We start from the raw sequence: 17,063 nt of genomic DNA, 5'->3' as shown, positions 1-17,063 counted from the left end.
TTCTTCAAAAATATTTTTATTGAAGATACAGTCTAACACTAATTATGAACAATTCTCTTAACAAAAATTCAACTCCTTGGTCCCATATTGAATGATTGAACTCATTCTCTAAAGACAGAAAATATAAAACAAATAACGTAGGAGTAGAATTTTACGGGTTACGATGGGAAGTTAAAATATTTAAAAGGAATGCGGTTTCAGGTTTCAACATTCAATATTTTTAAATTTTTACTATATTTTCATTTATATTTCATCAAAATTAAAGTAAATTTCGAAAGACGTCTATAATTTAAAAGCAACAACAAATGATCTTTGACATATATGCAAACCATATTCAGGAAACAAAATCTTGGTTTTAAAAAGACCGATAACTCTAGTACTTCTTTAACAAAACAAATTAATGAAAATTGACAAGGAGTGTACGAAAAAACCTGGTGAATTATTCTATTATTCTTGTCCTCCTGAGAATTAAGGAAAACAAAATGATTCAATTGAAATATACGGAATCGAAATTCCCGAATAAGGAAGCATGTGCTTGGTGTGATCTAATAAAAGGAAACACGAGAGGATAAGCATCGGACACCCATGATGAACAACAACATTATACACATTCAAGGTAAACGGACTTTTCTGGTCCCTGTCCTCGCCACGTCATACGGAACGTGTCATATGCTTCTATCTCTCTCTCTCTCACACTTTCATTTTTTATATAATCCTTCCCTCTTTCTTCATCTCACTTCATTTTTTTTCCGCCTTATCTTTCTATCCTCTCTCTCTCTCTCTCTCTCTCTCTCTCTCTCTCTTTTCCTTCGGAGTGTGTTTGCAGATTGATGACAAGCAACCCCATTACGTGGAAGCCTAAGAGGAGAAGACGACGAAGAGGACAAGGTTAACTGAATCGCCGCTTCTGTGTGGCTTCGTTCTTTCGTTTTAGTTTTTTCATCTTTTTAGCTTTAGAGGGTAATACATTCTTTAAAAAAATGGAGGTTTTGGTGGGTCCCGCTTTCACCATCGACGTTCCTTCGTCTCCGCCGCGGGATGGCGGTTCCGAAAATCGGATCTTCCTTAACGGGTCACCCGAAAAAGATGATGGGTCGAACTTTCGGATCTCGGGCCCACCCAAGTTCTTCGCCGGCGGCGAGTCGGAGAGTTCGTCGTCGATCGGAACCCCCGATGACAGCGACAACGAGGAGGAAGAAGTGCAGAGCCAGTTGAAGATACGAACTGGGTTGGGTTCTTTGGATGCTATGGAAGATTCTCTTCCCATCAAGTTAGTTCCCTTAATTTCTCTCTCTTTTTCCCACTTCTTTGATTTGATGCTCTCGTATTCATCGAATGTTTTTCTTTTTTCCCTTAGATTAGGTCTTTTTTATTTTGGGTTTGTTTAAATTAAAAAGTATATTAATTTTTTCATTTATTTTAGGATGTTTAAAAAAACTAGAAACTACTGACTGGTAATTGCCTAATGGGTACTAGGATGTGACTACGTGTGATGTGTGTGATTTTTTCTGTTAATTTGATTTTGTATTATGGTAACTAATATGTGTTTTGGGATTTTATGGTAAGCGATGCAGGAGGGGATTGTCTGGTCATTTTGATGGAAAATCAAAATCGTTCTCAGATCTATCACAAGTGAGTAATTTGAGTAATCTGAAGGAGTTGCAAAAGCAAGAGAGTCCTTTCAACAAGAGAAGAAGGGTTTTGATAGCATCAAAATGGTCCAGAAGATCATCTTTCTATTCCTGGTCCAACCCACAATCCATGCCTCTTTTGCCTGTGGATGAGGATCAGGATTATGATTATGAAGAGGAAGAAGAAGATGAAGAAGAAAATGCTAGAAAAGTTCCCTCTGCTTCATCTTCTTCCTCTTCCTCCTTGGCCGAGGAAAAGAAACAAGAAGATCAAGTTCAGCTAAGATTCAACAGAATGCCAGAATCTTATGCTGCTCATATGAGGCTTAGACTTGGAAGCTTCAAGGCTAGAAGCTTTTCTCTTGCAGATCTGCAAGAACATGATGATGAGGAAGAAGGTGATGATCATTAAATTAACATTTAACATAGGGTTTTATTTTTGTTTTATTCTTTTGTTATTGTGGTTGTTACTAAATAAAATTAAATAGTATTAAGTAACTGTTAAAAAACTTATCCTTTTCTTTTTTTACTTTTGTTTTAAAAAAATGGATTTTGCTAAGGGGTGTACTGTGCATATCCTGTGGGTATTCTAGTAAAGTTATGAAAGCTTCTTGGTTTCATAGAATGACAGGAGTTCTGAGCTTTACTTTTCTTTTGATGGTGTTTGTTTGTTTGCCAATATAAAAGTGGATATGGAAATTGGGACGCAACGCATTCATATTTTCTACAAGATGGAAAAGATAAACAACCAAAATTGGGTGAACAATATCAATACGTTTGAGTTTGTTGGTTTTCTTTTTTCTATTTTTTTTTTCTTTTCATACATAGTGGCCAATTGGAATGAGATAGGTGGCGGATGATGATGGCCATGAAACCATGGTCTCTTGGTCAGTGTTTACTGTTTAGAGCGTATCTTGAACAAATCTTATCCTATCTTTTAAACTATATACTTCACCCAAAAAAAGAAAGGGTTTTTCTATAATAAAAAAATTATCATTTATTAAATTATTTATTTTATGAATTGCAAGTTGTGCCCCCCTTGTCTCTTGTTCAATAAGAATCGAATTTGAAGTGTATGTAGTCTTGATCTACCTAGGTAGGCATTGCCATTTTGGTTTTTTCGTATTATCTTAACTTGACTTCGACTTCTTTGCTTATTGGCTAAGCGTATAACATGGCTAGGGCTGACTTTTCAAGTCTCATATGTAAGAGATTTGTTGTAGGTTCCCTTGGGGTATGTGGATGAGGGAGTGTGGACCCCTTCTATTCTCTCCGATAATTAATAATATTGGGGAATTGGGGATGAGCATTGGATTCCAAGTGTTTTATTATTATTTTTTAAAACAATAGTTAGTTATCTTTACATCAAAATACAAATAATCTTGAGGCAGCTGATTGCATCTAGCTAGAATTAGTGCTTAAAATTAGCCACCGATAACTTCAGAATTCACATGCCAACTGCCTAAACATATTTTTGGGTGAACATCTCAAACCATGAGGCTCGTATTTCTAATAAAGGTAATTACATTATATATTAATTATTATTCGACAGACATAATTATTTGATTAATTTTAAAAGCTCCATGTTAAAGGATTAAGCTGAGATCAAACTAGGACACACATGCCCAGAATGAAGGTGTTTTTTCTTTGGGTAAATAATTATTTTTATTTCTGAATGTGTAATGTGTTGACAAATTCATTTCCAAAAGATAAAAATTTAAATTTTAGTCCAAGAAAATAGAGAAAGTGTAAAAGTGTGATAAATTCATCAATTTAATCTTCATCTTTTCTATTTTTGTATCGTTGCAAACATATAACATTACAATAAATACTTAAAAAATAAGAAAACAAGCATAAATTAGAACAAACTCAATAATAAATATAATATTGATTGATAAACATTATAATTTTTAGATACTGTTACATTATAATTTTTAGAACAATAGATAGATTCTGTCATGTTTTCATGTTCCAATTGAATATTTTTCTTTTTTATTATTCTTAAAGAAAAATATTTTTCTTTCTTTTTGCCAAACATATGTGAATCCAATCACGATCATCTAATAAGAACAAGAAATCTTTTTTGCGATCAATCCTTTTATCGTCCCATTCTTCAAAAATCAGAAAAATCATTTTCAATCAAGTTTGAATTTTTTCGTTTGGAATCCAGACTCTTCTATTACATTTTTATTTTTATTTTTTTATTTTTTTTTTCTTCCATCATTCCTTAACTCCCACAAGGTTTGGTCATGTAGAATCTGATCCATTTTATCATTGAGTGAAAAGTATGAAAAAAAATCAAATTAATTTTTCAATCAAAAGTATGTAAACTCTTTCATTAATGGGCGGACAAAAGTTAATAAATTAATAAATTTATCATATTTTTTTCATTTTTGAAAATTAAAATTAAAATTTTTATCTTTAAGAAATAAATTTATTAATATTTTACACATTCAGAAATAAACAACACATTCAAAGATAAAAATAATTATTTATTTAGTTTTTTCTATAAAAATAATTATTTATTTAGTTTTTTCTTTGGTGGCGTTAAAGTGGAAAAGGAAAAGGATAAGATAATAAATGAAAAACAGATGAACGCTGTTTGAAGATTCGCATATGTTGATGACAGAACGGTTAAGATTTGATAAGATGTTGGTGGAAGGGATGCATCTTGTTAGCAGCCTAGTTGCCGCTGCGAGCCTATAACTTGATTTGCCACTCCCAACAAACAAACAACAATTTCATCTTCTTATCTATATTCAGAAAAAATGTTATAACATTTTCTATTATTTGACTAAAAAACATACGAAAATTATGCCGAAACTCATAATTATTTTTTCTCTTGACGCATAAAAAAATGAAGTAAAGATTTTTTTGTCATTCACTTGTTTACTAGCCCCTAGCCTGCATCTTTATATCAGGGGATAATAGTTATTCGAAATAATGTTCTAACAAAATGAGAAGAAAAAATACATTTTCTATCTTTATTCGCACAATAGATAAGATATTTTTTCTTCCCTTCTGTATATTTAATCTTCTTTATGAATCCAAACATAACAGCCCGGGGTAGAGTGATAAAATATCAATGTTTTGCAGAGAGTGAATGAGGATGAAAAATGAAAACGTGTTGGCATGACCGGCTAAATGACCTATGTCTAGGCTCCACTTTTATCAGGTTTTTGAGGATTTCAAAAACAAAGACTAAATTATAGAAATTGATGAGATTTAAAGAAATTATATATTTTTTTAAGTCTTACTTAAATCTCTCTTAATATTTAAGAAAATTATATATGCTTGTTTTTAATTTTTAAAACTTTACAAATTTTTCTAAATCTTTTCCAAACATTAAACGGTAATAGATTATGTGCAACCCATTAATAAGTATTTTTTTTTTAAAAATATCATCATCTTCCTCCTTTAAGTATAGAAAATTTTGATAAAAATAAACAAATTACATAAAATTTAATCAAACTATCATATAAGTAAACTTATAAGTCAAATGATCAGCACCCTAAACAACTTGACCAATCAACCTCATTCCAATAAATAAACCCATAAGTTAAATAAATAATTATAGATTTCAAAAATTAAATGAAATTATCTAAATCAACTTCATACCAGCAAGAATAACATATTATAATATATATATACACACACATATTCGAATTCTAAACTAAAAACTTATAAAAAATGATCGAAATCTATAAATTATCGAAATCTATAATCGAAATCTATAAATCATAAAATTTTTGTATAAGTTTTAAAAAATAAAAACGTGTATTATTTTTTAAAATTTCCGAAAAAGGCGTGTATAATTTCTTTTAAATCTCTAGATTTGATCCATAATCAAAATATATTTAGGTTAGACTAGATTATTCCTAAAAAAGTTAGACATGTTAATAATATAGACTAAAATATAATTTTAGTCTTTATTTTATTTATTTGATAATTTAATCTTCTGTTTTAAAATACAGAAATTTAGTTTTTTAATTCAAAAAATTCGTAATTTCGATCAAATCAAAACCTTATATTTTAAAAGTAACATGTCGTTTTTTACAGCAAAATTATTCTCATGTTACTTTGTTGTTGATGAATTGTGCATGCTTCATGGATGCTCAAATTAAACAGTACATAAAAAAAATCAGTCGGGTGGATTTTAAAAACTTTTGCGTCACCATTTTTTAAAAACTTTTGATTAATCCCTCACCACCACCAAAAAAAATCAAGAATGACTTGTTCGCATAACAAGTTGGTCATAGCTTAGGTCATAGGCATTGACAGGTTATCCAACGTGCTCTCTCATCTTCATAATGAAGGAAAATAATGTGAACCTAATTTTATGCATTTAATAAAAGAATGTTCTTAACAAATACAGTACTTATTTTAAATATGAAATATAATTTTTTAATTATCTAGTTAAGAAATGATATGTTTTGATAAATAGGGTTAGGGTCAAACACTTTTGATGCATAAATATTAACGGCGTGTTTGATAAAAGCAAAACATACTGAAAAATAAGTAAAATGAACAATAAATTTTTATGAAATTTACATTTTTATTTTTTACTTTGAATTAAAACTTTTTATCTTTTTATCTTTTCATTTTACCAAACATACACTAAACATCAGACTAGAAGCAAACTCCTTCTACCATCCGGACAACATGTAGTGATTACTACATGTAATCATAGATAATGTTTGGTTATTTTGATTTAAGTGTATTTGTGGTGAAAATTTTAAAAATTGATATGGGTTTTACGCTTTTATACTACTACAATTCAAATTTATTTTCTTAATTAATCTTTTTTCCCTTTGACACCCAAACATAGCCGTAGACCGTAGTCCGTGGATACCAAGATTTTATTAACAAGAATTGCTAACTCCAATAACCTCAACTGGTCCGTTATTTGACTTATATTTTTTCGCTTAAAAAAAATCCAAACCAAACTAGATCTATAATAATGTATATCAACTTGAGTTTTTCTGATTCGGGTAGAATCCTATATAACTCGGCTGTGAACAATTGTTTATCATCCTTAACAAATGCGTAATTAATGAAATGAATCTTAAACAATTTGAATGTATGGTTATGCTCCGCATTATGTTTTAGCACTTGCACAAAACGAGACTAGGACTTCGATATTGAACAAACCCATTCACACCATGTGTAAAATACGTTGAAAGAGGATCCAGTTCCAAGGGTACAAGACACGAATTTATTTTAATAAGAGCACATATAACTTATTGGGTTGAAAGAAAGTTGCAGATTAGATTGTTTTCAAGTTAATATTTCTTCCAATGCACGGCATTTGTGATTTATATATTCCAACTTTTTTAGAAAAAAATGAAAATTCAGAGACTTTATTAAATTTCACATATAGTTCAAGCATCTTCAGATTAATTTAACTAATTTTATAACTTACTGTCACTATAATTCCTAGAATGAATGAAAAATTTTAACTTAAGGAACTTTTTTTTAGTCTTGTACTCTTGTTAATTCTAAAGACTAAAATGATTACTTGCTATTATTTTTATAACACATAAAACTAAAAAAAAAAAAATCTAAATTTCAAAGTATTTAATGAAACAAAAATATTTTTTTTAAAAAATTTAAATTAACATGCAGGTCTCTAAATTATGTGACAATTTTTAACTATGTCGTTAATCATGTTTTTTTTTTCTTCATTTGGTCTTTAAATTTTTACTTTTTTATTAATTAAGTCACTGTAATAACAAGAACCTAATTAAAAAATAAACACAAGTTCAAATATTAAGTTAAAGAAAAAAATATAGTTTATGTATCTTATTAAATATTGTTATAGCTTATTTAGAAATTTAATTAAAAATGGATAACTTTCGATGTTAGTATTATTCTTACCTCGGCAGAATGAATATCAAGTTTTTTTTTACTACACCGTAGATCCAGGTTAGAACATGAATATGTGATGATAATAGTCTATAGAGTATAGAGGTTATTTAATAATAATTTTTTTTTAAATCTTGTCATTTTAGTTTCTTTAATTCTTAATTAACACATTTCATTTCTTACTCTTAACAAGTTCATGATTTTAATTTATTATTTTTTTAATTAAAACATTTCGTTTCTTCATTTAAAAAAAATCATAATATGTATCTTTATTATTCACATTACAAACATTTTTTTAACTTTAATTGTTAACAAACTTATTTTATTAAAAAAAATACATAATCAAATATAAAATTAAACAAAAAAGATGAAAACTATAGATTTTTAAAAATTGAAAAATATAATGTTATAATTAAGAAATAAGAAAAAATAAAATTATAGATTTTTTAAAAGTAAAAGATAAAATATCTAAATTAAAAAATTAAAAGAACTAAAATCACAATTTAAAAAAATATGTAGAATAAAATTAAGTTTGAGTATTTTAGCCTAATTTTTTAGTAGGATGTTGAATTATTTATCCTTTTAAATTAGGTTTTGGAACCAATATATTAAATTTATATTCTGTGAGAATATTTTCAATAAAGATTATTGTGGTGATAGATGGTAGCTAGTGTAGGTGTGAGCTTATCAATGGCCTGCGGCATTCCATTACGTCTCTCCGCTTTCCCAAGCACCACAATTAGGGCTACACTTCCCCATTTACACGCGCCTTCTATCTCCAGCCGCCCGAGTCCTCTCAGCTCCAACTCAATGAGTCAACCCGCCACAACGAATCACGCGGATGTTGTAGTGCAGTACGTGGTGCTCCGCCGAGACCTTATCGACACGTGGCCGCTAGGGAGCGTGGTCACTCAAGGTTGCCACGCTTCTGTTTCCGCCGTTTGGTTCAACAAAGACGATCCTTTCACCGTCGATTATTGCAGCCCCGATAAAATTGATTCTATGCACAAAGTATGGCTTCTCTCTCTCTCTCTCTCTCTCTTTTTTGTTTTTGTCTTATTCTGATGAGTGAAAGTCAATGTTCATAATCTGTTGTCAATTTTGGGTTTTCTTGTTTGTAAAATTTGTTTAATTTTGTAATTTTGTGGTTGAATTTTGAAATTGAACAGTTATTATATTGCAAGCATTCCTTTCTGTGGTTCCAAGTTCCAACTAAGAGTTTGTGTTGTTTGTTGTTTGCCTCTGCAACCAAAAATGTACCTACCTGTCCCTAGTAGAGCATCAAATCCTAATGCGTTGTGATGACTATATGGTGTTATTACTCGAAATCAACTACAGAAGTGAAAGAAAAACTTAGAATAATAGAATTTGTATTGGGGATTTCCCCTTAATATCGCTTTACCTCTTAATTAACAAAGCTAGATGGATGATCCATATTGGCATCGAAAAAATCTTGATTAGATAGAAATAAGGCGTTGGAAAGAACCTTTTCTTGAACTTATTCATCGGAACTTGCTCATTGGCATCAAAAAAGGGTCAACAGTTGCGATCGCAGCTGCAACATCAAGATTTTTGGCCTTTTGGGGTTTCTGTGACCCACAATTGAGGCTGCATTTGTCTGCAATATCAGTGATTGTGATAAAAATACAATTGCAGCCACTACTGCAATTTAAAACATTGATTGACATTGGGTTAGACTGATAGTTAGTTCGTGGTAGTAAGGTCTTCTAGAAACCATGTTAATGAATGCTCCGGCCTAATTTTGGCCCCTTTCTATTTCATTTTTTAAGGCGCAATATGTGCTAAATGACAACATAAGACAGAAGAAATTGATGATTGTTGGTGACCTGTAGTCTGGTTTTGGGCTTTTGACCCTTCTAGGTGGTGCTTTTGGCCAGGAACAAATGTTCTAGATTGCTATTGGCTTGCTGCATACTTGGCTGAACTAGAGGTTTTTCACATATTAGATAGATCAAGATTCATCTTCGTACTTATGGAGCAAACTGGCAGTGCCTGTTTCTCTCCGGCTTCACTAATTAATTCCATTCTCTCTATATTAGATTTTGAAGAGAGTGCAAAGAAGCATCTAAATATGATTTTATGCATATTGTGAAATCTAGCTATTTCTTGCCCACTCTTTGTTTTTGAGGGCAATACAAAAGCCTTTTGCTGTTTGAAGATTAGTGAGCTGTGTTTTCTTTACTTTCTCTGTCTAGCGAGTCATTGTTCAAATGATAACTTTAGAGGAAAAAAAACCCAATGAATTAACTGCAAAATGTGTGTATGTATTATGTTGCTCTTTATGATGGATGGAGATCAGCTTTTAGTTTAATTCTATCCACATAAATATATTGTTCTTCCTCTGTTTACTTTTATAAGAACTTTTTCGGAAGTTTGTTTAAGTCTTTTTCATAGACTCCTGCCGAATTATTTACTGCATTATGTTTTTGCAAAAATACCCTTAAGTGGAGATGCATTAATTAGATTAGATTAAAAGAGATTAAGAAAATGAAATCCCAATAATTTTAAGGGTAAATTTGGAAAAATATACAACTTGTTGACAAATTTAATACTACTAATTAAATCCGCTAAATTTCTTAGTTAAAAAGGTTTTATACATAGGACCAGTAATAGTAGTATCTATCTATGCAAAATGATTTTTTCTGCTCTGGGCCATGTAGATCCGATTCATTTGTGCTACAGCTGAGTATCTGGTTTATGCGTTAAATGGTTACTGAACATCAATTGTAGGTTACACTTGAAGTAAAGGGGGAACCCCAGATCAAAAACTTGTCTGAGAAACTTACAGCTGGTGGGATTATTCACAAACTGTGGATTGAACAACCTGAAAACATACCTACGTGCCTTGCAACAAAACCTTACCCCAAGTCAATCGTGTCTTCATATTTTAAGAAGTTGAAACTATGTAAGTGATTTCATTTTTGATGTTGCTTTTGTTATCCCTCTTGCTCCTATTTGGTGGAAAATGCACTGAACATCAAGAGGAGGGGAATTTTTTATTCTTTGCCTTCTCCCCTAAAAGTCACATTAGAGCAAATGACTGTTAAGTTTATTAACAATTTAAGCCCAATTTTATTTTGACTTGAGAATATCAAGAGGAGGGGCGGGGGTACGTTTGGGCCATTTAAAGGTGGTTTTGATTTTCAAAGGTTGTCGTTTATTTAAATCGTTTTGGGCGTTCTGAGACTGTGCCTTTCTGCACTACTACTTGACGAAATCTGAACTGGGAAGAGGCCTTGTTTTCTTTTGGCAAGTAAATTGTTGTTCTACTTGTTTGCATTTGAATTTTAGAGTACCCCTCATGTCGCAAATTAATGTAATTATCTAAACCAGTGTCTGGCCTTTCAATTTTTTAAAATGACCATAGAACGTCCACGATTCATTATTTTTACTGTAACTGAAGCAGAGTCAAGTTGATAATAATAAAGTATACATTTTAGTATTATAGTTATAATATAAAACATTGAGCTAATATAAAATTATTAAAAAGTTAAGTTAGATAAAACTTTAAACGAACTGAAGATTGGTTAAAGTATACCTTTGGTACGTATCTTATTTTCAGATTTAGTCCCTTATCAACTTTAGCGAAATTGTCTATCTAATGTCGTTACTAATGTGCCTGACAAATTCTCATCTATTAGTGGTACAACCTATTCCCAGCAGATTCTGGCTTGTAAAAGTTTCTTACTAATGTCATTACTAACGTGCTAACGTGCTTGACGAAGTTCGCATTCATTAATGGTGCAACCTATTACCAGAAGGTTCTGCCTTCTAAAGGGGGTGTTAATGATTTTGCCTTATTTACATCAAGGGTAGTCAACAAAGGGATACTTATTCAATCACTTTGCATGCTGAATTGAATTCTTCCATGAAGATTTGGGTGAATAAATTAATGGACTCTGAAGAACTCTAGCAAGTCATTAGTGATCTTGTGCTTTCTTGAAAGTTTCTGAAAGGCAACATTGCAAACGCATAATTGCATAAGTATCATTTTTCTCAGTGAATTAGCCGGTAGCTGTGTACTTAGAAGCCAGGTAACACTTGGCTGAACTACCCTTTAGCGCAAAGATATTTAGTGAGAAACTTATATAGGCTAGAATATGCTAGTAACAGATTGTACTGCCGATCGATGAGGACCTTGTCAGGCATGTCAATAGGTTAGTAAAGAAATTAGGTGGATATGACGATTTTACCATAGTTTTTAACATTTTGTAAACTAGATCTATTTGGTATGAAATAAAGATATTGGATCAATAGAAATTCAAAATAAGTTAAAATACCAAATTGAATAATTCTGTACCACGAAATTGGTCCAAGTAGTCCATTCAACAGGCTCGCTAATAATTTAATTGGATTGGGTCTGTTACTTTTGCAAGCATTAAGCTTTTTAGGATTTTTTTGTCATAAAATAAATAGAAAAAATTTATGCAATGATAATGTAAAATTTTTTACACCCATTCAATTATAATTCATCATGATAAATTTGTTGACTTTTTAAAAAATTATTTTAAAGTAATTTAAGTGGTGATTTAAAATTAGATGATAGTGTAAAGATGTGTTTTATATTATGAATATATAGACATTAAACTCAACAAAAAAAAAATAAGGGACCAAATTAATATCTAAAAAAGAGATAACTGGCCAAAGAAATATTTTTGCCTAAAAGAATCTGTTGCAAATTTTAGAAGATAATAAATCATAGTAAGTATTTTTTTTTGTAAGAGATAAATATTATTAGTTTATGATTCTTTATTGATCTTAGTGATATTTTTTGACCACGATATCTGCTGCCCCGGTTGACTTAGTTGTCCAATCTAAAGTGGCACTTTTTTAACTACTAGCAGTTACCATTATTTTTCACAACAACAACAAAAAAAAAAAGTAGTTACCAATTTCAAGCAAGTAAACTGGAAATCCAGTGATTGTCACTGCAGGAAAGAGCCTTTGAATTCGCATAAATATGGAAGAGTAACCTCAACTAATCCTCAAAATTGTATGAATTAGAGTTTAGAAATCATTGAGTAGTTGTTTTCTGATTTACTTTAGTCATTTTTAAATTCAAGAATGAAGTAAAAATTAAAATAAATGACCTTTTTGTATAGTCAATATGACTCATGGAAGATTTGCTAAAATATCTTACAAATACAACAATCTCGGAGACTTACTTAGCAATTTAATAAAATATGGCAATACGAATTCCTGAAATGGAAAAACATTATATTTTGATCAGAAAATCATATCATATTATCGACTATCAAATCCATCCCAATACTAGTTTTGGTATACAAGGCTAGATCTTATGCAAAAATCCAAAATCCACATCTAAGCTGATCCTAATGATTCAATCAAAACCCCGCATATACATGGAAATTGAAAAGTAGTAAATAAAACCCGAAATAAAAATGTAAGGCGAGGATCGGGTTTTTGCTTGGTCTGTATGATGATGCAGCATTACTGAAGGACGAGTTTTCTGGTGCACATGGTGCAGTAATGCCTGCGCTTGGTCTTAGAGTACAAAGGAAGGAAACAGAAACTCCATTGGCTCTCAAAGTCCATAGCCTGGATCATCCCTCCACAGTAAGGACACGCTCCTGGTGCTGGCTGCCTTGACACCACCCGCACACAAACACCAAACACATATTCTCTGAATATTATGTTAAGGTAACAATACTTGTTTGCTAGCTATGTCGACAAGGATGTTCTTATTTGTATTATTAGGAGGGAAGAGATGAAGGATGATTGAGTATGAAAGAAACAAATATATAATCAGAGTCTAGAACCTCCAGCTCAGACTTTTCTTATCACCGCCTCATGCTTATACTTATTACTTGCCACGCGTATCACCATTTCTCGTCAACTGTCATGTCTCCATTGGACCATTTTTTCAATTTATTTTTTTAGGATTTTACTGTTATGATATTCGTTAAGAATCTAAGAGTAGAATTTTTTTCCCCTTCAAATCGTGCATTCCACATATGTCAATGCTAGTATTATATCATATGGATTAATTATTTTTTCAGAATAATGTGATTTATAGTTAAAAAATATATTCTGTAATTTTTTTATTGCGAAACAAATTAAGAAGTCGGACAGTACCTCATGCTTAACTTTTTTATTGTGAAAAAAAAATAAAAATTACAGGTGACGTTTACTTGCCGCCGTAAACTTTTCGCTAATTGCTAAAGCAAAATTAATGCGTGCTAACTGCTCCACGAAAACAATCCTGGGCACCATAAGAAAAATTAATTCTGAGAAAAATATTATTGCGCATCAATTCTTACACATTCCTTGGTCCTTATATATATACCACGCCATTTTAAGGAAAAATAATTGCACAATGATTTTAACACATTCCTTTGCAGTAAAATACTAAAATATAAAGATAACATAATAAGAAATAATGTAAAAATACATGGTTCTCCTTTCTTTGTGTAGAAGAAAGCTCACAAGTATGGTGAAAAAATAAATTTTATGAAAGGCTGATAGTTGTTTAGATTTGGGCCCAAAGACCGATTCAGTCAAAACCAAACTGATATTTTCAAGTTGTTGTCGATCATGGAACCTTAGCTGGTTTGTTGCTTTCAGGAATGTGAAAACGGGCTAATCCAACTTAACCTAATTGATCCTTAATTCGTGAAAATATAATAATGTTATAATTATAAGAATGTTATCCAAATGATATAAAATTTTCTTTATAATTTATAATAGCCTACAAAAATAATGTGTAACAAAATAATGTTTATTCAAACAATCATAAAATAAAAATTATACATTATCAGCTAATAAAAAAAGGAAATCATTCTTGATAGTTTTTAAAATATTACTATAAAAGTCAATAAATTTAATATATATGTCATTTTTTGATTAAACAAGAGCATAAAAACTTTTGTACGCTGAATGTAAATATTATTTATTCATGCTTTTAATCATACAAAAAAACGAGACTTAAATTTTAAGGTTTTATATTTCTATTACTTTAGATAACCGATTAGCATGAACTTTATGTTTGGATCAAAGGAAAGAAAATAATTGTTTTTATGAAATTTAAAATTATCTTTATCAGTTAAAAATTAAATAAGGAGGAAAATAATTGATTTCAATTCTTTTTTCTCTCGACTCAACTTTAAAATTATCTCCTTACATGGTCTGTGTTGTGATCCGGTGATTGAAAATAAATAGTCTCCCACTTGCTTGTTAATTTTTTTTACTGATTTATTTTCTTTCTATTGGAATGATAACGATGATACACTGAAAAGGAACAAGGGATGTAGATCATAAAGCGAAATATCAGTATATTTCTCTACTTTTTAAAAATAATATTAGGTTTAAATAATTATAGTAGTAGCTCAGAACATGGCCTCCACGATGAAGCTTGAAAGCTATGATTTCCCTTTTTCCGAATCCAAGTTGTAGGCGAAGAAGACATGTTGAATAATTATGGTGTTATCCTAGCATGCTACCACACACATTGTGTTCCTAATCTGCACTACAGAGACTGCGATTCAGACTGAAGTAACAACTCTAAGATCCACCAAAGCCACTAATAAAATAGAAATGAGTGGCAAAGTGGGATCCAAGACATGTTATGTTCACTTTGCCTAATAGAACAAAACTAGTAACATGTCCACCCTGGCCACAATTCAAGCATAGAGCATTTGGCAACTAGAAGGAGAGAATTCACGGAAAGCACGCGGTGCCTCCACAACCTCCCACGTCACACTCACTTGCTCATTATTACTATTCACACCCACATTAATTTTCCCAATGGCCACGTTCAAATCCAAAGACGCCACGTAGATTCGGTCCTCCAACCCCGTGGCGCAAAACGGCCTCTTTATAACGTCCCTGGGAAACCTCCCCCCTTTCACGTAGCGCCACGTGTCGAACTCCTCGTCGTAGACCTTCACCGGTGCGTCCCCGTACTCCGCGATCACGAAAACCCTTCCCCCGACCGCCACACTCACCCCGCTCCATCCCTCCCTCATTCCGCTCCCCATCTCCCGCCACGTGTCCCTCTCCGTTTCGTACACCCATCCCCGTGGACTCAACATGAACGGCCACCACCACCCCTCGCTCACGTAAACCTTCCCCCCCGCCGCCACAACCTCGTACCTCTCCAGCTCCCCTCCCAGCGTCTTCCCCTCCCGCCACGTGTCGCTTTCCGGATCGTAGATGTCCGTGCCGCCGCTCCCAACGGCCACGATCTTTCCCTCCACTCCCTCCGCCGCGAAGAAGCCCCTCCTCCTCCCACCCGGCGTGGGCGCCGCCAGTGCCCACTGGTTCGTGGCGGCGCGGTAGACGAGGGTGTCGGAACCTTCGCCGCCGCCGGCTATGACAAAGAGCTTCCCCTGGCGCGGCAGCGCCGCGCTCGCGAACGCCGTGGAGGAAGTGTTTTCCGGCAAGGGCATTTGCGGTAAAACGAACCAGCGCCCCGAGGAAGGGTCCAAAGCCTGCCACTGAATTTTCCCGGTTTGTGAATGAAACGCTAGTACGAAGAGATGAGGGTGGGAGAGGGTCTTCTTGGAGTAAATAAAGGAAGGGTGCGTTATTGCTCTGTTCCACGTGGACGAAACAGAGCGTGACAGTGCCTGGTACGGATACGGAACGTGAAGAAGGCATAGCTCTGCAATTTCGTAGGGTAACCCGGGAATAAGCTCCTCTTTCTCCTTTTCGCCTCCCACAACCGCCATGGCTCTAAAGATAGTGAATTTTATGTTGGGGTTCAGAAATAATCCAAGAGAAAACTCGGGAAGGAAGGTCTTTATAAATATAATTATTTGGAGTAGGAGTAGTAGATGGGATGAATGAGTGGTGATGGCCAACACAAAAGTGTTAATCATTGTGACCCAAATCCAAATGGACTTATAATTTTGATATTAGTTGGAGGATGGGAACGCGAGTGGAAGTGGGGTCTGGTGCTTCTGTGGCCGATATGCGGGTTTGGATCAGATATCTCTATAATTTTTTTTCTGCTCTGTGGGATGTTGATGGGTGAAAGATATGTATGTGTTTGCTTCTCCGCATGAAGTTAACGCCCCAACCAAGGGTCATCGCCCCCACACATTCCAGTAAAACATGTTTTTCCTAATATCCTTCCTTCCAAAACCCTTTTTTTTATTTTTTTAATTAATTTCAACTTTTAGACCTGCACCCATCGTGATTCTTGCTCCAGATACTAGTCACCCCACCTGGATGCTATTGTCTTGTCACTTGTCACTTCAAATTTCTTAAACCCAATTCATCTTGTCACAAAAGGATCACTGTACTTTTGGATCCGATTACTATTAAACTCTGTGCGAACATGCATGCTTAAAATTATACTATTGTTTATTTTCCCCTTAATTATAGGGTATTCATATAAGTGAGTCAGCAAGTAGCTATAATAGCTGATTTAAAAGTACCAAAACAGAAATGGTTGAAACTAACAACAGACTTAAAAATAGAATTACGGTGCAGTTAACATGTTCCATCAAGTTGGGAAGATAGATGTTTAATATCCCTAACTTGAATGTTAGTGAATGAAACAAAAGTCTTTAGCTAAGCTTT

General features: G+C 32.8%; 3 protein-coding genes and 1 pseudogene across 3 annotated transcripts; 2 read left to right on the top strand and 2 right to left on the bottom strand.

Annotated features, from left to right (window-relative positions):
- The first annotated feature begins 637 nt into the window (after positions 1-637).
- LOC100776044 (uncharacterized) lies at positions 638-2,129 on the top strand. Its single transcript, XM_003526410.5, has 2 exons — positions 638-1,270; positions 1,575-2,129. Exons 1-2 carry the CDS (start codon positions 981-983, stop codon positions 2,041-2,043), a joined length of 759 nt encoding a protein of 252 aa, XP_003526458.1. The 5' UTR covers positions 638-980; the 3' UTR covers positions 2,044-2,129.
- Positions 2,130-8,134: 6,005 nt separating this feature from the next.
- On the top strand, positions 8,135-10,770 carry LOC100820405 (putative peptidyl-tRNA hydrolase PTRHD1). Its single transcript, XM_003526409.5, has 2 exons — positions 8,135-8,507; positions 10,248-10,770. The coding sequence occupies exons 1-2, from the start codon at positions 8,157-8,159 to the stop codon at positions 10,428-10,430; spliced, it is 534 nt and encodes a 177-aa protein (XP_003526457.2). The 5' UTR covers positions 8,135-8,156; the 3' UTR covers positions 10,431-10,770.
- A 1,967-nt stretch (positions 10,771-12,737) lies between these two features.
- Positions 12,738-13,156, bottom strand: LOC102666450 (uncharacterized; annotated as a pseudogene).
- A 1,629-nt stretch (positions 13,157-14,785) lies between these two features.
- On the bottom strand, positions 14,786-16,751 carry LOC100802282 (F-box protein AFR). The gene has a single exon (XM_003527763.5). It carries the CDS (start codon positions 16,355-16,357, stop codon positions 15,158-15,160), a length of 1,200 nt encoding a protein of 399 aa, XP_003527811.2. The 5' UTR covers positions 16,358-16,751; the 3' UTR covers positions 14,786-15,157.
- Between the last annotated feature and the right edge of the window lie 312 nt (positions 16,752-17,063).

This window comes from Glycine max, chromosome 6 (assembly GCF_000004515.6).
Source record: "Glycine max cultivar Williams 82 chromosome 6, Glycine_max_v4.0, whole genome shotgun sequence".
Classification (NCBI taxonomy): Eukaryota; Viridiplantae; Streptophyta; class Magnoliopsida; order Fabales; family Fabaceae; genus Glycine; species Glycine max.
This window is presented reverse-complemented; position numbering and strand designations above follow the sequence as displayed.